The 26209-nt window shown below is 39.4% G+C and overlaps 1 protein-coding gene across 3 annotated transcripts in view; it reads right to left on the reverse strand.

Annotated features, from left to right (window-relative positions):
- Window positions 1-26209, reverse strand: part of CTNNA2 (catenin alpha 2) — a 1107789-nt gene that overhangs the window by 73969 nt on the left and 1007611 nt on the right. For all 3 annotated transcript variants that reach the window (XM_081101401.1, XM_081101400.1, XM_081101399.1), the window contains 3 exons: window positions 26033-26125; window positions 24808-24964; window positions 17742-17942 (listed from right to left, as the gene is read on the reverse strand). In XM_081101401.1, the coding sequence (XP_080957527.1) occupies window positions 17742-17942; window positions 24808-24964; window positions 26033-26125 (451 nt within the window). The remainder of the gene's footprint in view (window positions 1-17741; window positions 17943-24807; window positions 24965-26032; window positions 26126-26209) is intronic.

The raw sequence follows: 26209 nt of genomic DNA on the forward strand, positions 1-26209 counted from the left end.
TGAATTTTTCATTTGGGCTTTTGAACTGCATTTATATAAGAGGAATTTGGGGGATTTTGAGCTGCACTGCCTCAAATATGAATCCAATAAAAATACATTTCTAAAACCACCACATTCAACTCAGGCCAGTTCAACCATCCTTTTGTGTTGGGAACAAACTCTTTGACACTAAAAATTCTAGGTAATTGAAACTGAATACCTTAAGCACGATGAAAACATTTATTGTAGGTATTGGGTATTTTCATATGAGTACTTTGCTTTAAATTAAATTTTAAAATGCCCTTCTTTCTTGAACTGAAAATCCTGAATAATACTAACTCCTTTCTATGTTATGTTTAGGTTGCCATCATGACCATCAACAATTTTACATATTTATATGATACCATCAGTAGCACTAGGCTGCACACATTTGTGTCCCTGTTGTATAATTGATAGAGGATCAGTAATCCTACGTGTAGATAAGATAAACACTCCTACAAATCAATAAGGAAACTGTAGATAAATAGACAAATGTTAGAATAGGCAATTTAGAGAAAAGAAAATCCTATATTATAAAGAAATGCATAATCAGATGCTTGATTTCACTAACAATTAGAAAAATGTTAACAATATAAACTATGAGATATCATCACATACCTGTTGGGAGAGGCAAACAGATTAAAACCTAATAATGTCCACTTTATTGAACATGTAGACCAAAGGGAAGCCTTCTACTGTTAATGAAGGGACAACAGGTATACATCATTTTGCCAAACATGTTGACAAAAATCTAATAAAGCAATCTGGTCCCAACCAATGAGTTGGGACATTATCTAGAGCATGGCCAAATGTTGATTTGTAAAGAGATACTGAGTAGGAGGGTTGAGTACACTGGAGTCACAGGAATGTCTTTGCGTCTCGCTGGTTACAGTTGTGTCTTCTTTATAGGTTGTATACTCTAAGAGTTAATTAGAATATTTATATAAAACCTGGGAATAAGCCCTAGCTGGTTTGGCTCAGTGGACAGAGTGTCGGCCTGCAGACTGAAGGGTCCCGGGTTCAATTCTAGCCAAGGGCACATGCCTGGGTTGCAGACTTAATACCCAGTAGTGGGCATGCAGGAGGCAGCCAATCAATGACTCTCTCTTATCATTAATGTTTCTCTCTCTCCCTCTCTCTTCCTCTCTGATATCAATAAAAATATATTTTCAAAAAAAGTAAAAATAAAACCTGGGAATAAGAATAACTGAGGGCTCTATGAACAGGCTCTATCCAAGTTCTATTCTGAGTCTTGAACTCAGGAGGGAACCACTGAGAGCCACTCACTCCAGGTTCATGGGCAGTACACCCGGGTGGGTCAAAATGGACTTAGGGATGCGAATCAAGAGACAATCAATATATTAAAGTGAGTGAGTCCAGAGGTCAAAGTTTCAACTGGGAAAGGCAAACTGAAAAGAGATATCATTTGCGAGAATTTGTAAAATACACAAGAGTACTGTGTATAATTTAAAGTAATATGCATTTTTATCTCCCATGTTTTGAAAGGATATATATATATATATATATACCACTTTAAGTAGATAAAGTGGTTACCTTTGAGAGGGAAAGGAGAGACATGTTATTAAGTAGAGATCTTAAAGAGGCCTCAAGTGTATCTTAACTCTAAGAAAAGTATAATATGATTCAGATATGGCAAAATGCTAATATTTGTTACACCTCAGGTTGGAAGGAGGTTGTTGGATTTATTAGTCTCTGTTCCTTTTGTATCTTTGAATCTTTTCATAATTCAAATATTTAAAAAGCGGTCGACATGTTATCCTCAAGGCTATACTTCTTAGAGAATAAGGCTCTGAGAAAATAAAGTTCCAGCTCATGGCTCAGAACACAATCAAAATTAATTTGGTAACGGTATTGAGGAATTCCCTCACAACTTGTGACTATGATCAAATGCTTAATATTCAACCTGAATAACTGCCAGTTGGAACGTTGAGTTAGGGACAAACCCACCTCCGAGAGCTCAGTGCCCATGCGCGTGTCTCCATTTGCATGAAGACCTTCGCTAGAGTCTGAAAAGGTGAGCAGGGGTTGTGTGTTACATTGTTTTTTTGTGTGCAAGGTCACCCTGAGGAGGAGTTGGGGAGAAGGAAAATGCAGGAGGTGACCTGCTATCTTTGCACCTGCCTCTGGGCCTGATTCTGCCCAAAGGAGAGAGTGGAAAGCTAACTAAAATCTAAAGGGACCATTTCCATAATGGATGCTCCAGGGCCCAACATATGCCCAGTGCTGCTCTGAAACTTAAGTTTGGAGAAGTGCATTCTGTTTGCTCCAGCACGGAGAGCAGAAATGATCAAAGGAGATGTGGTCTTGGTAAAAACAACCGTGTTGATGATATGGCATTGTTGAAAGAGGCAGAAACAAGGCCCTTTTATAAAGAGATAGAAACAGGAAATACCATCAACTGCCTCAGGGGGGAAATGGCAGAACAGGGGATGCAAAATACTTACTTCCAAATGGGGCCTCAGAGTACAATTTAGTGTTAATATTCCAATGGCTTTATGCTACTCGACAAACTGGTAAAACCTAGAACTTGGACTCAGTTTCATTTGATTTGATTTCCTGTAACTGACGAGATGTCTATTTTTCTTACAAGTCAGGGTGTGTTTTTTCTGGATCTGACCCTTAAGAAAATCTTTCTCTAAGCTCCCTTCCAAAGTGCATCCAATACTTGTTTATTTAGGGCTTGGTCAACTGCTAATGCCCTTTAACCAATGTGCTTTTGCTCTCCACATTGCTGTTCCTTTTCTGTTTTATCTTTGGTTTTAAAAGTGATAAGACAGAAAAACAAAGGTTTCTAGAACAACCCATCTTGACCTAAGATGTTAGTTTATGAATTCTTCTAACATTTAATAGGGTCAGAAAAATCAAATACCCGCAAAGTAACACTGAGATAGAAAAAGTCTCAAACTACTTCAAATATGGGGCTGATTCTGCTTCCCACTAATTACGACAAAACAACACTAGCGTTATGATTCGCACATTATATATTAACAGAGTTTCTGATATAGCATTATATAAATAGAAGCTTCTTCCTACCTCCTGAACTACATCCAAAAAAAAATTAGATACCACTTTACTGTTATTTATCAAAAATCCTGGAATGCTTTTAATAGCTTATGTCCTGAAAAGGGAGATCAAAGTGAGAAGTAAACTTTTAAATCCTTGCTACACTTTTGTATGCAGAGTGCACACTGGGCCACAGAAAGATGACATTCGAGGAGCAATGAAATCAGAGTTAAGTATGCATATAACAAAATCAAGGTCATCTCCTGCTAGTGTTGAGATCCTAAATCAGAGGTGAAAAAGATGTGGACTGAATCCTCCTGAGAGGCTTCAGGGGTGAAGTTTCAGAGCACAGGGTGAGTCAGTGAAATGAATAGAAAAGTTTTGCTAAAGATGCAAATAGGACTGCTGACATCTATAAGAGCAAAAACCAAGGTGACCTAGAGGCGGTGGAAATAAATGCCAACCAACTCCACTGACTCAAGTAACTATCTGAAAGGTCCACACCCATCTTTAAACATCCCAATGATCCCCTTTAATAGAAGGGAGACTATAAAACTCTTAATCAGGATACAAACAAACATCTGACACCTGCCTACAATCCTATCTGTCTCTTTCTCTATCTCCCCATCTAGTCCTACATACATTTAAATGCTCCAATTAGACTGAATTGCTCTCCTAATATGATATGGAGACATATCATGCTATACCTGATTATGTCCATGATCAATTTATTTTCTCATACTGAAATGTACTCCTTTCTCTTTGGCATAGGTACATTCCTCCTCATTCTTCAATATCCAGTTCAGAACTGATTGTCATTGTGTAGTCTTCCTTAATCCACAAACACCCCAAAGTTATCAGTTCTTTACAATTCTATAGCATCCTAATTGTGCATTACTACAGTACTTGGAACACTAAAGTCGAGTTGTTTGACATTTCTGTATGTCCACTGTTTCATATAGGAGTCTCTTTTAGGCAGAGACTATGTCTCCTTCATTCTTTGCATTTTGTCCCTTTATCATGCTTCTAGCACAGCTAATCTCTGCAACTGGTAGAAGAATGAGAATTAAAAAAAGGGGGGGGCGGATATAAGGAAGAACTCATTTGCCATCAAGTATTTCAGAGACAAAATGAGCTGTATTACATTTCACATACTAAATCTCTCTCTTTCTGCCCATCATTTCATATTAGTTCAGTAATCATATTAAAGAGTTTCATGAGTCATCAACCAAGTTATTAGTGAGTATTGTAGGTTTGGTCTCTAGGGACCTTTCAGAAAGCTGAGCTCAGGATCCTTTCAGAACTGCCTGAGTAGGAGCTTTACCACTAAGCATGGAGAAACACTCATTATTGTATCCTTGACTAGTTCACCAAGGCCAAGCTAGCATATCTTTATGCATAGGAGCACCTGATAGAGGTGGTGCAGTCAATCCACATGCTCCCTAAGTGTGTTCCTTATAAAACTTTATTACTACACATACAGAGAAAACAGACAAAGCCCCTGTTGTAAAGAAAGAACCAATCTAAAAAATGTTCATAGGAAACAGAAACATAAGAATGAGAACATTTGAAAAAAAAAAAAAAAAAACTAGAAAAAGAGTAAAATATCAGGACTTGAAGGAGTTGTGGTCAATTCCAATTCAGGAATTAGTACATCATACTCCTCCCCTACTCATCAAAAATAGTTATTATGCCCCTATTTTAACAGTTAGAATCAGGTAAAGAATTGGGTATTATCAGAGTAACTGGAGCCAAAATTAATTTGGAGAGACACTGTGGGGGCAATTCCAATATCCCCCTAGAGCAGGGAAGTACTGTTGTTTCTATAGGTAACCCTTTCTTTCCCTGAATTGGTTGTCAGACACTGCTAAGACTTTTTATTCAAATGCCCCAAATGAGATGCTAGGTAAGAGAAGAGAGTGTACAATCTAAACCATGTGGGACCTGCATTTGACCAAAGCAAAGTCTGTCTGGCACTTGCAAGCTTTGGATATACCTTGATATTCATCTCATCCATGAGGCATCATCACTTAGTGAACAGCCTGTTTGAGCCTGAAACTCCAAGGCATCTTCCCTATACAAGCAGGAACTAATGCAAACTGAAGTAGTGACACACTCACTGCTTTGGTACCACTCAAAAATAATGGAACAGCCCTAACCGGTTTGGCTCAGTGGATACAGCGTCGGCCTGTGGACTGAAGGGTCCCAGGTTTGATTCCGGTCAAGGGCATGTACCTTGGTTGTGGGCACATCCCCAGTAGGAGGTATGCAGGAGGCAGCTGATCGATGTTTCTCTCTCATCGATGCTTCTAACTCTCTATCCCTCTCCCTTCCTCTCTGTAAAATATCAATAAAATATATTTAAAAAAATAATAATGGAACAAAACCCACAGAAGCTAGCCTTGGATTTATTGTTGGTTCAGGAGTTTTAGTAAACAACTTCATGATTATGTTAGTAGGGAATGTTCTAGGATTTCCGTCACTCAGGGATCTTCAAAAATCCTGAGTTCAGAATCTTTTTAGGGCTACTTGGGTTTCTAACTATTGGGCAAGAAGTAAATAATTGAATAGATCTATAAGTCTACTTTGTTGATAGTGGCTATTTCATTTTTCTATGTCATATATAGATTCATGCACTTCCACCAGATGTCAATCATGTCCCACAAGGTACAAAAGTAGCCAGAATCTTGTTGACTCACTTGGCTAGGGTTTCCTGCATTATCCAGTTCTTTCACTTCTCACCCTGATTTTGTACATTCGCTCTAATCCTTGTCGACTTTCATCACCGCTGGTTACACAGCTTCTTCTGAGATTCTAAGATTAATGTTTGACTCTCTGAACTTTTTCTTACTGATATTCTTTTCTTCCCTCTGATATGTACTAGTGATTTCAATTTTTCTCCTTTTTTCTTCCCTTTGAATTATGTACCAGCTTTATTATGTTTCTCTGCACAATTCCCCCAATCTGTCTTTCTCTACTCCAACTCCCCCCTCTTCAATCCCCTTGAGCCAATTTCAGTTTTTCCTTCCCCACTACCTAGCTCTGCTATTTTCCTCTATTCTTTTGAGAGATTGAGACAGTTGCCTCAGCTAAGCTGTGCCCAGCTTTCTGGTCCATAGAAATGATGACATAATGTTTATAGTATCAATCTATTAATAGTTAGGGTGATTTTTTTACACAACAGTGGATAACTAATAGAGTTGCTATGCCATAAATAGAAATATCAGTAAAAATAGCAGGACATTAAAATTTCTGCTCAATTGTAGCAAGTATCATTAGTCTAGGTTTCTCATCTTTGTATTGGGTCAAGACAAAAGTATAATTGAATCTCAATATTTCATTTTGTACAAGTTAACCAATTTGAACCTCAGTTACTCAGTTGTAAAACAGAGATAATGACAGAGGTCTTTTGGGTTTTACATAAAGTTTAGAAATAATGCATTCAATAATTTTTAATGGACTATTACATATAAGCACATAGGCAGTACTTTAGGCACTGGGAATGAAGTGACAAAACAAAAGGATCTTTCCTACAAGGCACAAGAGAATGGAATCTATGCACAATGCTTACCATTCTGTCTGGCACATGAAAGATTCACAGTAAAGAGTTCTTGTAACTGTTTGCACATCATGACCCTTTGTGTCTACCCAGTCATGCACCCTTTTCTTTGCTTACAGCAGGCAAAATATTCCAGTCTCCTTTGGAGGTAAAATCACGTGATTCACCCCTCAAAAGTACACTTTGTTGGAGTAAATTGAACATAACATACCAACTAGTGCTGAAATTCCTGAAAATTGAGAAGTTGGGATAACTTCTATTTAAAAAAAAAAGTATCCCTGCTTTTATGCCCTTCTCTCTCCTTGACCGGACCACATCAGCCTTCTGATGACTTTGCATGTTTAATAATAACTCTCCTATACTATCTGTTATTAGGACAAGATTTTATAAGCTTACTCCTAGAATTTTTCTTTTTGTCTTGATTGCCAGAAAGGTCTGTGTTAAACATTGTATTCCATTATGACCTCCAGATCCATGAGGAAAGATAATCTTTAAAAGTTAAGAGACTTTGCAAAATAATAATAAAACCTAGTTTTCCTAGCTCAAATAAAATACTTTTTTCAAAACACCTCCCAGCTTAATCTAATATTGTGAGACTCCTTCCCTCCTATTTTAAACTTTCATTTTATTATATATGAATTGATTTATTAGATTTGAATCTTGAGTATCCCCAAATGCTTTCCGAAATTTGGTAGAGACAGTTCACAAATACTTAAATACGCCCTCTAAATTAAAACTGTACAGTCTCCAGGGGTGGACAAACTTTTTGACTCGAGGGCCACAATGGGTTCTTAAACTGGACCGGAGGGCCGGAACAAAAGCATGGATGGAGTGCTTGTGTGAACTAATACATGTTAACACTGCTGCTGGTGAAGGAGTGGAGGGGAGAGCAAGAGAACCCTCCGCTCTTTCGGCTCCGCGGGCCGGATAGAACAGTCGAAAGGGCCGGATCTAGCCCGCGGGCCGTAGTTTGCCCACGGCTGGACTCTAGACCAATGACATACTAGGTTTTATGGTCCTTTGTTTTAATCACTCTTAATCAAGTTAGAAGATGTGGAGCACCGGAATCCAGGAGCAAGGACAAAAGAAGCCCAGCTTACTCTGTTCCTTACTCCCAGGGGACTATTTGTCTACTCTTCCTACCTTTCCAGACAGGCGTCAGCAGCATTCTGGCTAGTTCTAATTCTTTCATCTGTATGTATTCTTGGACTCTGTTTCATCAGAGTCAGTCATCTGTTTCCTCTGTGGGAGTTCCTAAAGGCTTCCATTTTCATAAATTCATGTTTGCAAAATTACAATGTACATTTCAAACATCCAAATCCAGAAGGCCATACATAACCCATGAGCTGAATTGCTTGATGAAAGATGAAAAAGCACTGCCTAGAAAAAGGGGAAAAAACTCCTCTAAATTCCATTCACGACGACTGCCCTGAGAGAAACGGGGGACATCCATCTGCGCTTGTCTAGACACAAATCCCTTTCCCGAGGGAAAGAAAATGCTTGCTAGGAAAGTTCTCTTAGATTTTAAAACAAGCATTTCAAAAATAATCACAAAAGGATTATTAAGTTACGAAGAAAGGATGCCATCTTTAATTCTGAAACTTAAGGGAAGAATAAAGAACTGAACGTGCCTTATTTAATTTACAGTGTTTCTGGAAACCAAGCTTGATAAATACAGTTAAATCTGGCATCACTGAGGTTTAAAGGATTAACATGTAGTAAAATAATTGCTAAAAATGGATTGCACATAATTTTAAAGATTCTGATTTTGATCATTTCAACTTGTAATTTTTAAAAAGGATACAATCACCCCGATAAGGTATTACTCTGTCAGATACGTTTTTCATTTATATTAATAAACACTTTTAAGCTTCAACTCTAATCAAGGATAGAAAAAATGAAGAGGTAGTCTTAAATGTCAGGGGGTTAAAATTTAATTAGTAAGTAATACACACACACACACACACACACACACACACACACACCCTAGACTCTAGGGTGTGTGTGTGTGTGTGTGTGTGTGTGTGTGTGTGTGTATTACTTCCTAATTAAAAGACACAAAGGTAGACAGAACACAGATACTTACATAAAGACAGACAAAAGGGCAAACAAAGAGCTTGCAACACAGGCAGTATATAGTTGGTGTGTAATGGGTGACAGGGGTAAGAGCAAAGGGGGCACAGAGGAGTGGGATTGGTTGATGCGGTTAGAGAGAAAATTTTACAGACAAGGACAAAACCAGCCATTGCTATAGAACAAGTAAAATACAGAGACAAAAGCCAGGTGGGGAGGCTATTTTGGGATCATTTTGACCAGAATAAACATAGCTTCTCTGGTTCTTATGTCCATCTGTTACTTCAGGTCCTCTAGCTACAAGCAAAGCTTCTTATTTCCCCTAATCAAACTATTTCTGGAATACACCAGTGACGTGTCACATGCTCTCTAACAAGTGACTGTCAGCATATCCTCCCTTTCTTTGATTCAAGCACCTGTCACTGATCTGGCAGATATTCTAGTCAAGGGGACTTACTACCACCTCTCTTGTGCACAATTAATACATCCTGGCCACCAATCCCAGTGGACACCTGTGCAGGTCCTTCCTCTGTGCACTGTCACTACCATGAATGCCAGTCCTTGGGACCCTGGGAGTGAGGAAGAAGTACCACATCCTTTGCAGTCCCCAGAATTATGAATCTGTGATGTGACTCATGCAGAATTGGAGGTTCACTGTCTTCCTTTTAGTTTTACTTTGACAACCAGGCACTAGGAAAGTGATGTTTCCACCACAATGTTGCTCTAAACTACAGATACGTAAACATGGAGCTGTGCCCACCCGATCCCACCTCCACTTTCATAAATAACAAGCTTTATTATCAGGCTAAAATTGTGTCTTACTTTCTCTCCTTAAGTTGTATTTTCTCAGGTGATTCTTCAGCCCCTCGATGCTTCGAGAGCGGGACATGTCTTTATTCTAGCAGAACATATTATTTACAAATAAGCCAAAATAGGGAAAATATTCTTATGTTTCTTCGTGGCCAGGGCTTTCTGACTGGTAATGTGGTTCAAAAAATGACTCAATAAAAGTCCTATGACAGTGAAATAAAACTGAAAATCTCCAGGTTATCTATCTCCTGCAGAGAAATGTGTTTACATGTCAAAAGAGGATAAAATCTAGAGCCATTCATTTATATTCCAAAGGGTTGTATCAATATGGGAACATTTCCTGGAGGAGGTTTATTAATGTTAAAGAGAAAAGGGGCCTGGCTGGCGTGGATCAGTGGTTGAGCACTGACTTATGAACCAGGTGAACCAGGAGGTCACGGGTTCAATTCCAGGTCAGGGCATATGCCCGGGTTTTGGACTCGCTCCCCAGTAGGGAGCATGCAGGAGTTAGTCGATCAATGATTCTCTCTCATCATTGGTGTTTTTCTCTCTCTCACCCTCCTCTTCTCTGAAATCAGTAAAAATGTATTTTTTTAAAGAGCAAAGTTTTTTCTTCTCCTCTTAGGAGGGGAGAGAGGCAGCTGAGCACCAGTTCCTACATAAGCTCTCAGATTCATAATTCTGTGGCTCCTCTACTGTAGTATGGACCCCCCTTGTATGTGCAAAATTCATCTGCCCTCATCACATGCCTTGAGAAGCAGAATGAAGTATGGGGCACTAGCAAGGTTACTGTTGTAATTAATATGTTGTTTTTTTCTCTGAGCCCAGAATCTTTCATTTGTTTTCAGGATAAAATAAATATAGATATTTAAAACCATCAGCCAAATTCCTACAATACCTGAAGTATGTAGGTTTCGGTCATACAGAAAGAGCTTTAGGACAAACTACACATGTGCCTATTTAAGGGCTATTCAAGGGCTAATATGTCCTTCTCATTCCTCCTACACTTCTGACTTCCACCACCAGGAATATCACAACCACCACCAAGTAAAACATTTCCTCCATATCATAATCCATTGGAGTTTTCAGAGATAAATACTTTACACCTATAATAAGGGCCATATTCAAATACACATATTAGGATGTCTAGGCTGAGATTCTCTCAGTCATTAGAGAATCTGTTGATATTCTTTACTTCCATAATCAAATTTTAAGGTTGATTATGGAGAACTGAACTTAGACTGTCATAGGCTTTTTATCTATAATATAGTATGTTTTTTGTCTTCCCAATAAGCTGTCCCTACCATCTTCTTCTGATACTGATCTTCCTTCAGTCTGCACCCTACACATCAAGTGACATATATAGCAGTTCACCTAGACCTGTCCAATCATAAAACTTAATCTCTCTAGCAACAGAAATCAGTCCAAGTGGAATAAGTATAGTCCAAGTGACTAAGCAGATTGCTTCCCTTTAGCAAGAGAATGTAGCAAGGAAGGGGGGTGGGGGAACGTCTTCATATTTATCCTGAAATCTTGAGCTATAAACCTAAGGATGCTAGAGGACCTATGCTCTACTGAAACAAAAATGTAATATCCTATTTTTTGTATTCAATACATACACATTAAATGCTAATTATATGATAACACTGTTCTAGCCCCTAGGCACCTACAGAACCACCTGCCTCTAGGACCTGAATCTAGTTGGGGACCATGTAACTGAAGAGAACATATAAATGTCAAAAGACTGATAGAGACTTGAGCCAGATTTTGAAGGATAAGTTCAAGGCACAGCTGTAGAGAAAGAGAAAACGGAGAGCATTACCGGAAGGAGAGTGGAAACAGAATGGATATGTTTTGCTTGAAGAATAATGAACACACCTGTTTAAATGGATCAGACGATTTTTTTAGAGGAGTCATGGGCAACAATTATCCATCTTAAGTGCAGTCACCAGAAAGCCAGTAGACAGTGGCTTTTTCTCCTGTCTCCCCATACAGCCTTTCATATATATTCCAATAACACTGACCATTCTTGGATGACAAAACATCAGGCAATACCTGAGAAGCTAAGGCCCAGAGCATTAACTAATTTGTGTAAGGTCACAGTTGGTAGAAGTCAAGGAATTGAGTTCTTCTGATTCCTAACCTGGATTTGTTCTACTACACTATATTGAGATGCAAATGTGCCCCTCATTACTATTCCCAGTTAGGGCACTTTTTATTTATGAATTATCTTACATATAGAAATAGTGGAAGACATCTCTTGTTTTTATGAAAAGTTCACAGAAGCATAAAAGCAAAAATTATATCATCTCTACTAAGTGAAAACAGAGCATCTAGAGAGGCTACATACTGTATGATTCCAACTATATGACATTCTAGAAATGACAAAACTATGGAGACAGTAGAACGATCTATGGTTGACAAGGAATTGGGAGGAGGAGAGGGATGATTAGATGGAGTACAAAGTTTTTTTATGACAGTGAAAAATACATTGTATGATAACATAAGGATGGACACATGTTATTACACGTTAGTCAAACCCATAGAATATACACCAAGAGTTAACTCTAATTAACTATGGACTTCAGATGATTATGATGTGTCAATATAGGTCATTAATTGTGACAAATTTACCAATCTTGTAGGGGTTATCAATACTATGGAACACTATGCATATGTGCAATCCAGGGATATACGGGAAATATCTGTATCTTCCCTTCAATTTTTCTATGAGCATTAAACTATTCTAAAATAATTAAGTCTTAATAAAAAAAATTATGCCATCTGTTTGGCCCACGTGTTCTCCAAAATAATGGAATTTTAATTTCTGCATATAAAGTGCTTAGTATCAGAATCCTATTAAAAATACGGTATTTTTTTTTGTCCCCTTTGAAGAAGAAACTGCCTGATCACGTACACATTGCCACAAACTTGCATTAACTATCAAACTTTAAAAGTGGCATTTCAATGTAATCTGTTCAGTGAAGAGTGAGCTACTCACTACATATCTAAATATGATATCACTGAATATATTTTGCCTCCTCCCCAACCTTATGCAGCAACCTGACTGTAAATGAGATCTGTGAAGATGAGTCTGGTTAAGTGTTCACTTACTACCAAGCTGTTAACAATTGATTATAATTCAGGTTTCATTGAACAGCACATCAAATATGTAAGCAGGTAATGGGGCTGATGAAAACACAATAAACTTGCTCTACATCAGCCTAATGTAGTTTCATAAAAAAACAAATGGGTAATTTTTATATAATATTGCCCTAGAATGTTAGCATCCTCATAATCCACAAAATTATTCCTCCAGTTTAACTCGGCAGTCATATGAACCAAAAAAGCACTCTTGAGCAAAACATGGTCTTTACTGAGGAAGTAATATAATTCATGGAAAATAACCCACAGACCATTTTGTCACTCTTTAGATCTGTTTCTAAGGCAGTCAGGTGGCAAACTGGGAGTTTCTCCACAGAGAGCCACCCCTGGTCATTTACAAGTCTAACAGGGGGCTGACCTGTGCTTACAAACACCTTTAGCAGCAAAGTATGGTCAAGACCAGTGGTCGGCAAACCCATTAATCAACAGAGCCAAATATCAACAGTACAACGACTGAAATTTCTTTTGAGAGTCAAATTTTTAAAACTTAAACTATATAGTAGGTACATTGTTATTAACTTAATTAGGATACTCCTAAGGCTTAGGAAGAGCCACACTCAAGGGGCCAAAGAGCAACATGTGGCTCGGGAGCCGCGGTTTGCCAACCACGGGTCTAGACCAGTGATGGTGAAACTTTGAGCTCGGTGTATCAGCATTTTGAAAAACCCTAACTTAACTCTGGTGCCGTGTCACATACAGAAATTTTTTGATATTTGCAACCATAGTAAAACAAAGACTTATATTTTTGATATTTGTTTTATATATTTAAATGCCAGTTAACAAAGAAAAGTCAGGCAAAAAAAAATGAGTTCGCGTGTCAGCTCTGACATGCGTGTCATAGGTTCTCCATCACTGGTCTAGACAAGAGTTTGTGAACATTCTGCCTTTTCTTAGATTCTTTTTTGCAATATACTCTTATTCTATTCCCTTTACCATGCCCTATGGCCACAACACATGGGTGCCACTCTGCCTGAAACTTGCCCCTATTTCAGGATATGTCTTCCTTTAGGCAGTTATTTTTAAGGGGGTTAGCCCCTCCCAAGGACCCATGCAAATATCTAGAGACACTAGGTTGTCACAACTGGGGAAGGAGAAGGGAGGAAGTCCTAGGGGGTTAAGGCCAGGGTTGCTGCACAGGAGAGCTCCCTGCCCCCAAGAAAGAATTACTCAGGCTAAAACAGTGGTTCTTAACCTTCTGGCCCTTTAAATACAGTTCCTCATGTTGTGGCCCAACCATAAAATTATTTTCGTTGCTACTTCATAACTGTAATGTTGCTACTGTTATGAATTGTAATGTAAATATCTGATATGCAGGATGGTCTTAGGCGACCCCTGTGAAAGGGTATTTGACCGCCAAAGGAGTCGCGACCCACAGGTTGAGAACTGCTGGGCTACAACGTCTACAGTATAGAGGTTGGGAACATTCTGCCTTAGGGTCTTGAGTCTAATAACTTGGATGTAAAACTAGGCAGAACCTTGTAGGTTGTAACAAGGCAAAAGAAAATGTGGCCGTTTGTCTTCCGTGTCTTGGACTCCTTTCTTTTTTCCTCATCCTTTGTCTTAGTACCTCCCCCTCTTTGACCAATGCCCCTGTGTTGTCTTCCCAAAATAAGATACACTCTCAGGACAGAGTTTGACAGGCTTATATAAAAAGATAAGTGACCAACTCAATGTGACTATAAGATTTTTTTTTTTAAATCAGAAAGAAAACATCAGCCCAAAAGTAGAAACTTGGGCATTAGTGATATGCATAAGAGTTTTTTTTTTTTGAGGACATATGCCTCATTCACATGCCCAGAAACTGACAAGAGAACTAATTCGTTTTAGAATATATATGTATATATAATTTTCAACAAAACTCTGCACAATCGTAATCATAGATCTAATCTCTGATCCTATGGTCTTCCTCAAACTCCATGTGTCTAGTACATACTCCAACAATTCTAATTAGCAACCAATGACTTAACAGCTGATACTTTTGCTTTCATTTCTTTAACAAATTCTGTAGTTACACATAAAGAACCAATTCTGTTCCTTTTTAAGAAAAATTGGTGACAGAAGCAAAATAATTCATATACCTTGCATATTCTAGTTCTTAGCCCAATAACATCCACTTTTCCTTGACATGTAGTATTATATCTCTTACTACAGTTGTGTACAAATTATTTCAATGTCTTCCACCTGGTTAATTTTGAGTTATCTTCAATAGATCCTGAAAAACAGAACACATCTAACTATCTTAACTATCTTTCTCATCTAATCTATTTAATTAAAAATTAAATGTGGACATCAGAATCAGGAAGGTGATTCAGTTACGTCCCCAGAGTATTCAATTACTGTATGAGAGGTCTAGGATGAGAATGTTAAAAGCTCTGAAAATTAACAAATAAGAGCAAAATCTTGATTAGCAACAACAACCCAGAACAAATTGCTCTGTTTCACTGATTTTCTTTTTCAGTTAAAAAAATCAACCAGAAAATTATATACATTTCAAGACACTGGTGAAAATTATGTTAAAATATCTCAATCAACTAAGCATGCTGTCCTTGCTTTTAAGCAGATTTTGACTCAATGGGCACTACTCCTTCTGTTCATTAAAGCATCCCAAAATAGAGTAAGGAAAAAAAAAACTGTCTCTTGAAAAATGCCTAAAATCTTTGTGTGCACAAAAAAAAAAAAAATTGCATGTAAATTCTGTATCTTTCATCTGCTAGAATTATCATTCCCACCACTCAGGAGCAGGCATGAGCTGAGTCCTCCCTGTCTCCGACAGTCTTTTTTTTCAATCTTTAATTTCTTTATTAAGGTATGACATATGTGACCTCACTCCCCCCATAACTCCCCCCTACTCATGCCCTCACCCCCCTGTTGTCTGTGTCCATTGGTTGGGCTTATATACATGCATAAAAGTCCTTTGGTTGATCTCTCCCCCTTATCCCCACCCTCCCCTACTTTCCCTCTGAGATTTGCCAGTCTTATCACTGCTTCTCTGTCTATGGATCTATCCATTTTCATCAGCCTATGTTGTTCTCTATATTCCACAAATGAATGAGATCATGTGTTATTTATCTTTCTCTGACTGGCTTATTTCACTTAGCATCTGACAGTCTTTACCTAGTGTCATACCCAAGGGGGAACTGCCATGTGTCAGTGATGCCATGTGAAGCTGAGACTTTATAACGAATAGAGCAAATGGGCCAGAAACTGAGAGCGACAGGAATGTGAGAGGGGTCCTCTAATGGGTGCAAGAAAAGTCCTTAAATTGGAAAGTTATATCCCTATTTCTTAAATCTTCCACGTGAAGAAAGAAATACTATTATGACTTGCTGTGTTGCTCTATTGAATGCAAAGGGCAAGCCAATTTGAAAGAAAACAGTGAATTTCAGCTGGTTCAGTGGTTCTCAACCTTCCCAATGCCTCGACCCTTTAATACAGTTCCTCATGTTGTGGTGACCCCCAACCATAAAATTATTTTCGCTGCTACTTCATAACTGTAATTTTGCTACTGTTATAAATCGTAATGTAAATATCTGATATGCAGGATGTATTTTCATTGTTACAAATTGAACATAATTAAAGCATAGTGATTAATCGCAAAAACAATATGTAATTATATATTCAATATGTGTTTTCTGATGGTCTTAGGCAACCCCTGTGAAAGGGTCGTTCAACCCCCAAAGGGATCACGGCCCACAGGTTGAGAACCACTGAGCTAGTTAAAATGCAAGTTGATTTTTATCCTCATTGTTATCATTATTATTTCTAAGTTTAACTCTGTGAGGATTCTGAAGAACGACAATCTCTGGATATGCTCTTTATTTTGTGACATTACACTATATCCATTCTGCTTATATTTCTAAGAGTGCAACCAATGTCTCTATTCATCTCTTTTTTTTTCTTGATATTCCAGAATAAATATCTACAGAAATCTTTGTAAATAACCTTTGCCTTATAGAAGGAAACGTATTTGTAACACAGAGAACTTGGAACACTGCTGTATCTGACCTTTTAGAGACACATCTAGTTTTGAAAAGCCCAGTGGTTCCAAAGTCCATGTGCTGGCTGGAGAAGCCTCCTCACCTTGGGGTTTAAGGCGAGGTCATTCCATATAGGCATGGGACCCAAGTCATTACCTAGTCAAAACCCCATGCAATATAGACTTAAATTCTCTTTGTGTTCTCTCCTTCCTTGAATTTATTCTCATTCCCCCCGTACATACAAATTCACAAGTCATGATGGACTTTAGAAATGGACTAAAGCCAAGAGACACTAGTCAAGAGCATAAACTACTAAAAATAGGCCAATTTTTGACACAACTATTCAAAGTTAGGGGCGGTTCTATTAACTCAGTGGAAGTAAGACTTTTTGTCCGCCCCAATGCACCAGAGAGCTATGACAGGCTCATATAAGTAACTGTGTCTTACCACAGCACCGATTCCCACGTGGGCAGTCACACCCCCTGGAGGGGGGCATGCAAGGCTTTCCTAGAGGGGCAGGACATATATTGAATGCTTAACCCTTTGTCAGAAGCCTCCACCTCCTTTAAGTGCTTCATTGCCAGGAATTACCCAGAGCCTTAATGCTTCCTTCACACTATGGTTGTCCATAGTCCTTCTTCAAGGTCCTACCTTCTCAAGAAACAGACTAAGAAATAGTTTTCAAATTTGAGATTCCAAGTTCCAATCATATTGCCACTACCTTGTAGCCTTGCAAAACTTTTTCTTCTCTTAACTGATTCAAACTTCCACGTTTGCATATGTAATTGGAAATAAATTTTTAATATCTGCCTACTGCTTTTGTAATTGGAAATAAATTTTTATTATCTGCCTACTTCATAAGGTCCTTGCGAGGATCAAATGAGATTATATATGAAAACTACAAAGTCACATATGCATGCAAAGCAAAAAAAAATCATTATTCTGCTAAAGTTATACAAATTTCAACTCAAGAAACAAAGACAGCAAGCACCCCTTCCATGATCATGCATAATACAGATGCATAAAGGCCTAAAGAACACAATGAAACAGATTTATTCAAATGTGGACATTAATCACTCATTGACATTTTGGTCGAATCTATTTGCCATGTTTACCTGTCTCAGAGAGCAATTTTGTAGCTTCCAGCACCTTCTCAGTGTAAACACCAGCTTCATAGTTCTCCATTTCAGCATTGATGATGTGTATGACTCGAGCTGCCCGGCCCCTGATGGCCCCCGCAGTCCGGTCCAGCGTGTCCACATCCCCCTCTTGAAGAGCTATCACACATTTGTTCACGTCCTCCAAGATATGATTTTCTGGGGTGGGGGGGGGAGGAACATGTACACATTTATATGATCTTATATGACTCAAACCTTTAAGAAGCAATCTAAGATTCATCAACTATCACGCACCATCATCTTGCATATCAATATATGCCTGATGACACAAAAGTGATATTTAAAGGACAGAGTTTATCATTACAATAGTGAGCCTCAAGCTTGAGCAGCAGCCTGAGGACTAACAGAATCATATAGACCAGCCGTTCTCAACCTGTGGGTTGTGAACCCTTTGGTGGTCAAACGACCCTTTCACAGGGGTCGCCTAAGACCATCCTGCAAATCAGATATTTACATTGCGATTCATAACAGTAGCAACATTACAGTTATGAAGTAGCAACGAAAATAATTTTATGGTTGGGTCACAACATGAGGAACTGTATTTAAAGGGCCAGAAGGTTGAGAACCACCGATATAGACTGTTAGGAGTCATTCCCAGTATTTTTTTTATTCCGTCTGGAGTGGAGCCCAAGAAACTGTATTTCTATCAAGTTCTCAGGTGATGTTAATGTTTCTGGCTTAGAGACCATTCTTTGAGGAGCATTAACTTAAAGAATATCCCCTTCTTGGTTTCAATGTTTGAGAGCGATTGCATGGAAAGGTCTTTTAGAAGTGGTTGTGCAGCTAATACAAAGTTGACTGGCCAAGCAGAAACATTTATGGACATGACCAGCTTTGAGCTCATGTTTGTTGGACCATGTTTTTATCAAGGAGCATTTAGGGGAAACCATAGAATGAACAAACATCACCCAGTCAGTCTTCTAATGTCATATCATGCACAAGGTATGTGCAATGGGGAAACTGATCAGGTGAATATGGTCACAGAGTTCTCCACAATTAAAATACAATCCAGTCTTGTGGCCGATTCCCTCAGGTTAGCATCGAGATCAGTGATTACTTTGTGGCTATTGCCCCAAATAGAACCAAGCAGGCAGGGTAGGATGCTTCATGCTCCACCAGCACAGAGAAAACAAGCAATCTGGTCCCTTACCATTCTGCAAGTGTGCAGTTCTGTATTTCCCACGTTCAATGTGAAATTTGTAATCATGTCCCTTGTGTATTACTACTTTTTAAAATATATTTTTATTAATTTCAGAAAGGGAGTGGAAGAGAGATAGAAACATCAATGATGAGAGAGAATCATTGATTGGCTGCCTCCTGTATGCCCCACACTGGGGATCGAGCCCACAACCTGAGCATGTGCCCTGATCAGAAATGGAACTTTGACCTCTTGGTTCATAGGTTGATGCTCAACCACTGAGCCACACTGGTCAGGCTGTATATTCTTTAGAAATGGAATACTAAGGAAATGCTTAAAAAGTTTAGTATTTTTAGTTTCAGGAAAGAAAAGACCTTAAACTGAAAATACACACCTACACACTCCTAATAGATTAAATAGAACAAGTTTAATAGTCTTAAATAATCTGGTACCTTTTAGAATTTAAATAATCTGGTACCTTTTAAAAATTATAATTGCCAGACTCAATGAATAGATAATAAAGGACTAAAATAAGTGTTCCCCACAATGTTTGCCACTTTAAGAAGTTTCTAGCACTAGTTCTAATTTTAAAATTCCCAAAGAAGGAGAAATGAGAGGGCACTTGGCAAACCCCTGTCTCTACCATGGATCTCGCCTACTTTCATTAAACCATCACTCACAGGGAATATTTGTTCTTATAGAACATTTGATAGAAAACTGCAAAGTATAACTTACTTTTCATTAAGAACATCTGTTTTGACCTCATATAATATGATTTCCTCACTCAACCATTACAAATGTCTGCTTTCTACTTTCTCCAGTTCTTTAATTTCAATTAGAATAGAAAAATAAAGGAAGTGTTTACATTTTAATATTCAGATATCTTAAAGTCATAAGAAGTAGTACTTCTGAATGTTGATATTTTTCTAAGTAAAAGAAAAAAAAACAACTGTGAAAATTAGACTTAGAAGTTTTCATTGTGATTATGGAGACTGCTGAAAATCACCCCTTTATAAGATATAAATCTCGGATTATATCATGGAAACCCACCTAACAAAGACACCTGAGAAAAGGGTTTACTCAAATGAAATTCAGGACAGGATTTTAAATTCAAAAGTTGGGTTGACGTAGGCCTCGTACTGCCTGGCTGGATCCCTCCAGACAATTAAAATGCTCCCTGAGCCCTGAAAGTGAGCAGCTGAGAAGTCCTAGTGTCAAAAACAGCCATTCAGTTGCCATTTTCTTTGAATAACCTCCTATAAGAAAAGGCATAGCTCCTGCATTTCTGTGCCTAAAGATGGAATTTTGGAGTTGAATGCAAACAAGAATCTGTTAATTATATTAGATACTAATCTCTTTGGCATTAATACATTTTTTAAAAAATTAAGCAATCCACTTATGACTCAATATCTTACAAGAAAATGAGAGTTTTTTAAAAATCCCATTTCCCAAACTAGAAACATGCAACTAATTTAATTAGACAAAAAATATGCTTCCGTATATATAACTGTATCTGAAGGAGGCCAGCAGAACTTGAAAATCCATGATATAAAAAACATTTTTTGCTAAGTGAAATAAGCCAGTCAGAGAAAGACAAATACCATATGATCTCACTTATATGTGGAATCTAATGAATAAAATAAACTGACAAAATAGAAACAGAGGCATGGATACGTGGAACAAACTGACAGCTGTCAGGGGGAGTGGAGAGCAGGGGACTGGATGAAAGAAGGTGAAGGGATTAACCTAAGAACATATGTGCATAACCACAGTGTGCTGATGGAAGAGGAACGTATGGGTTGAGGGCTGGGTGGAGGTGATCAAAGGCGGGGGAGGGGCTTTGTAATAGTGTAAATAAAAGTTTAAAAAAACACATTGCTTTTAATTAGTCATATCATCAACTCATTTGTGCAATGATAATCAAGTTAACCGTATCATGTGAATAAAGTATTGACTCGGTTTTCTGAGTAACTTTTTTGGAAATGCTAAGATAGTTTTCTCAGCATTTCCCAACCTTCTCCAATTAGAGGTGCTCCTTTCATGGAAAAGTAAATTACAATTCCCTCATAGCAACAGTTATACTGTAGATGGGACTATATAAAAGCTCCAATGATAGAGAATGCTTTAAATAAACATGCATTTTATTAATCTAAGGACCAACAATGCATTTTAAAAAGAGCTCCACTGTTTACATAGACATTTGATTTGATCACAAGGCCATACTTTGTAAATATAAACCCCTTGTAAAAGTTGCTCCCCTCCTACTCCCTACATCCTCGGACCTGGGGCTCACAGGTTTGGAAGCACACTGGCCTAGTATCTAGCAAGAAGGGCAATGAATTACTTAAAGGCAAATCCACATGAGACAGTGCCTTACACACAAAAGGCAATCAAGGGAACAGTGAATAAATTTGTCCATTGAAGAGGGACAATCAAATATATTATTTTGATCCTAAGGTATTTTCAAGAGAAAGAAATCATTAAGAAAGGAGGAGTGCTGTTCCAACTAGAAACAGATATAGAAGCGAAAGTAGCAATACCAAGCATGTGTATTCCAGAGGTGATTACGCTGCCTGGAAACCTCCTCAGATACTTTGAATATTACACCTGGATATGAAGTGCAGTGTTTAAACATATCATAGCATGTTGGACTGCAACAGCTTTTGTGATCAACTTCCTTGAATTTTTGCAACCTATTTCAGAAAAGATGTAACTTTGTTACAAAAACCACTGATGACCAAACTACTTGATTATTATAAGCCTTAAAGCTATTGTTTCTAAGTTCAAAAACAAACTTTACTGTATGAATTTTTTAAAGGAAACACTGGAGATCCTGGAGTCAAAAAGAAAAAAAGAAAGAAAGAAAGAAAAGACAAACAAAATAAAGCAAAACTCTTGGACAGTATGGGGTTGAGTTAGCTTTTTCTGATCTTAGATGCCTGCTATTTTGTGAGCCAAACCCAAGAATTACACTGTCACATGGTTAATGCCAAGATGCTCATTTTAAAACACTATTAAAATTGTAGCTTTTGCCCAGTGGGAAAAGTTTAAGTGCTCTAACACAGCCATTCCACTTCTTTATGAGCCCAGGCCACAGCAGAAAATTGGTTTTGCTCCTGTAATGTTAATAGCCAGCATCATTGCACCCCAAACTTGTTGCTTTGCAAGTGGACACATTAAGCACTCAGACACCCAAGTTCAGGTAGCATGAAACAAAACAAAACACAGAAAACTATAAACCTTTAAGCACGCAGATCCTTCTTGTTGTTTAGAGTTTCCTGCCAGATTAGATATTCCCTTAAGAAGAAATGGACACATAAAATGTCATTAATGCCATTTCAAAAGATCTCCTGGGCCAAACTTGCAATTTATGGATGCAAATGTTTGGGCTCCAGCTTGGAGAGGAGATGAGAAGTAGTTTCCCCAGCTACTGGGCTGTGTCCAGAGCCTGCCAGCAGGAGAGAGTGGGCTGTGTCACTACTTGCCAAGCCCCTCTGCGGCAAGGTGCCTGTCACCTGCAAAGACCTGCGAGGCTGGCTCCCTGATCGCGCCTGCTCATTTCCCCATCATGGCACACTGCGGTGCCTGGACCGCTGGGGTTGGACTGCACCGTGTTATCAGCGGAAGCCAAAGCCTTTTCCTGTGGCTGGGAATAATGAGATGCACAAAGGCCTGGCAGGGAGGAAGGTGGCAAAGAGGCCCGGCTGGTGGGAGAAAATTCAGAAATGCTTTGCACTCTTGGAAAAGCCCGAGGTGAGGCCTGCCCGCTTTGTTCCACCCCACCCTCAGAAAGTTTTATACGTGCATTTAAAGCAAAAGAGAAGTTGGGAGAGTTTGAAGTTCTGAACTCTTTGGGAAAGGCAGTGCATGGGTATTTCCTACTCATCTGTAAGTAGGAGGGGAGGCAGAGTAAGATTCTCAGGGGCTACTGGGATTGCTCTGTGAGATCTGAGGCTGGGTCGAGGGGTCCTCTTACCCCTTTGGGGGGCCCCTGCAGCCATCCTGGGGGAAACTGACTGCATACCGGAAAGATACTCAATAGTGTTGCCCACCCTTCTGTTCCCCACTGTCCAAATCCCCAACAAGGCTATCCAAACAGTTCCTAAGCACCTTACGGGAGATGTAATTCTTGGGTATATCTTTTATGTTGTTAGGACTCAGCCATCAGCAAAGCAAATATCGCAGGAATGGCAACATATTGAGTTCTGCATCAACCAAGCCCTGGGTACTGGTATATTTAAATGAATAGATGGTTTGACAAGTCCTCAAAAATAGGGCGCCTTGGAAATGAAGGACAGGGCAGAGTTCTGAAAGGGACGACTGGAGAGAGGAATGGGGATACCAGAGGTGAGGAGAAGGGAGCTGCAAGGAAAGCTGGGAGCACCACCGGAAACTCCCCTTCTAGCTTGACTCGTTGAGAACGATATAGCTTCCTAAAGAGGATAATCTGAACTTGAATACCTTCTCCACCAGGTGACCTACCCTCTCCATGACTGTTTTCTCAAAGGAAGGCTTAGAACACCAATACCTATTTTATAGAATGTTGGCAAGAATTCAAGCAAACAGCAGAGCGCCGGGCAAATTATAGCCACTGAGCATGTGTTAGCGTGTTTTTCCCCTTCTCCTTGTCTTGCCCTCCATGGTTTCAATGTTGGCTTTTCGATTACCCATCAGATCTATAGATTCCACTCTGCTGCTGTCAGATAAGCTTTAAACAGAAGCCCCCAGTAGGAGTTCGTTTTCTGTTTTTTCGTGCGAAGGGAAGAATGCACCCAGGAAAAGTTCCCAAATACGGTAAGCCTCCCCTAGGAATCCCTCCCACACTGTTGCACTCAGGGGCCCTGTCTGCCTGATCCCCACCCACCGGCAGTGCTGTGAGGCCGAGAACAAGAATAGCCTGGTCAAGATTGTTGCTGACTGAGTTGACAGATGTGACTCCCACACACCTGTGGGTAGAATCAATTGGAAATTTTCAAGGGTCACTTGGTTATCTGAATACCTCACACTGGAGGCCGATGTTTTGCAGTGACCTCTTTCCCCCACTCCTCCCATAGAGACTCTCCTACGTGAGTGAACCGAGCCAAATGTGTTTGGAAAAAGGCCCACTTGCTGGCTGGTTGCCCTGTTTGGCAATGGCGCCGGTGAGTCCCGTTAAAGGTCAAAATGACTACATGGTGATTCAAAGGAACTGACATCCTCCCATCTGGCTGCATTTACAAAGGAGAAAGTTACAATTTCAAGTGATGACTAGTTCTATTTGCTTTCTCTCACTTCCTCACACAGCCTCGTAGACAAGTGCTCAAAGCCTCCATCGCTCCCAAGTGCCTTCTAAAGGGTTCATTCTGTGGCTAATATTTCTTCCTGGCTTATGACCAACCTGGATAACTTCAGTTATTGCAAAAATGACCCCCTTAACACAGCCAAATTGGAATAGCGAATTGTATATATACAGACACTTACACATAAACCATGGGGATTAACCACCTCCAGACCCCAGACCCTTTGCAGGTGGCTGATTCAGATGCATCAGAGGTCATAGGTCATCCTGTTTTAATAAGCACCAGGAACTAGAAAGGAACCTAAGTGTTCTTACATAATCTGTTCAAGCTTCTGATATCTTCAGAAAGCTGTGCACACCCCCCCCCCACCCCCCTTGTCCCCAAACCTTTGACTAGTATCTTGAAATGATGTGCAGACCAAAGACGCATTTTCAAGAGGGTGTTACTGGCACATCTGCAGAAATGATGGAAAGCTCAGAGGGCCAAGAAGAGCACTTGAAACAGACCCATGACATTTATAAATGATCCCTTATCTCATCCTGTCCTCCTCCTTCAGCCGCCTTCTACGGAGCCTGCTCCTGATTACCTGAGACAGAAAGAAAGTCATCCACTGAGGTGATGTCATCCACGGCCTCCGTCAGCACTCGGACCTGCTTCTCCCACTGGTCTTTGAAGACGTCCATGTTGTCCTGAGCAACTTTGCTCTGCGGCCGGGCAGCCAGCGTGAGAGCAGCATTGATGACCTATTTGTTCGAAACAATCCAGGGACATATTGAAAACCCTGTTCAAAGTACCATGTTGCAACTCTGGACCGTGTAGCTTCTTCGGATAAATGGGTTCTCAGGGTCCAGAAGGACAATCAAAAACGTGAATGATAACAGATCCAGAGACAGAGAAGCATCGATCAGACCATCAAACCTCAGAGGGGAAGGTAAGGGAGGGTGGGGGTAAGGGGGAGAGATCAACCAAATGACTTGTATACATGCATATGAGCCTAACCAATGGACATGGCCAACAGGGGGGTGAGGGCATGGGTGGGGGGGTGGGGGGCAATGGGGGGTTAGGGACACATATGTAATACCTTAATCAATAAAGAAAAAACATTATTTAAAAAACATGAATAATGAGGTAGGTTACCATTAGCTTTTGTTTGCTTTGCTTTGCTTCTCTTTGAAGATACAGTAATTAGCATCAGGTTTCAGAAAGTGTTTACTGGACAAGTCCTGTTTATTTATCACAGATGTGGCAGCAACATAACTCCTGTTCTACATGTGCAAGCTTATAATTTAGTTGTTGAGACAAGGCAAATAGATACGGAGGGTTTAAATAATAGCCCCAAACAAAGAAACGGAAGTCAATATGAGTGGGAAAGACAGTAATTGCCACAGTGACTCTGAAGAGACTGGAATGATTAGATGTTTTTTTGTTTGTTTTTTATAAAAGTAAGATTTGAAACAGCCCATGAATGTTGGTTAGCATGTTCCAGTGCGAGGAAAGAGGACAAGGGAAGGAGTGACATGAAGGCTGGAGTGTGGAAGGTCCTAAATATTAGGTCACCAATGGACTTTTTAAAAACAAACATGTTTTTATTGATTTTAGAGACAGAGGAAGGGAGAGAAAGAGAGACAGAAAGAGACATTGATTGGCTACCTTCTGCACGCCCTGTGCTGGGGATTGAGCCGGAAACCTGAGCATGTGCCCTGACCAAGAATGGAACCCATGACCTTTTAGTGCATGGAGTGACCTCAACTAAGTGAGCCACACTGGCCAGGGCACCGATAGGCTTTTAAAATGAAGAGATTGAGGCTTACCTGGGGACACAGGCTGTCGATCTGGGTAGCTGCCATTCGAACCAATTTCACCCCTTCCTCATTGTTGGAGATGGAACAGGCCAAATTGGCAACCTGTATTGAAGAAATTTGAGGGAAAATTATATTGAGACAGAGGAAAAGGATACTGTTGCATGACCTTGCATCTTCCTTGGAGAG

The sequence above is a fragment of the Myotis nattereri genome, assembly GCF_964212035.1.
Source record: "Myotis nattereri genome assembly, chromosome: 10".
Taxonomy (NCBI): domain Eukaryota; kingdom Metazoa; phylum Chordata; class Mammalia; order Chiroptera; family Vespertilionidae; genus Myotis; species Myotis nattereri.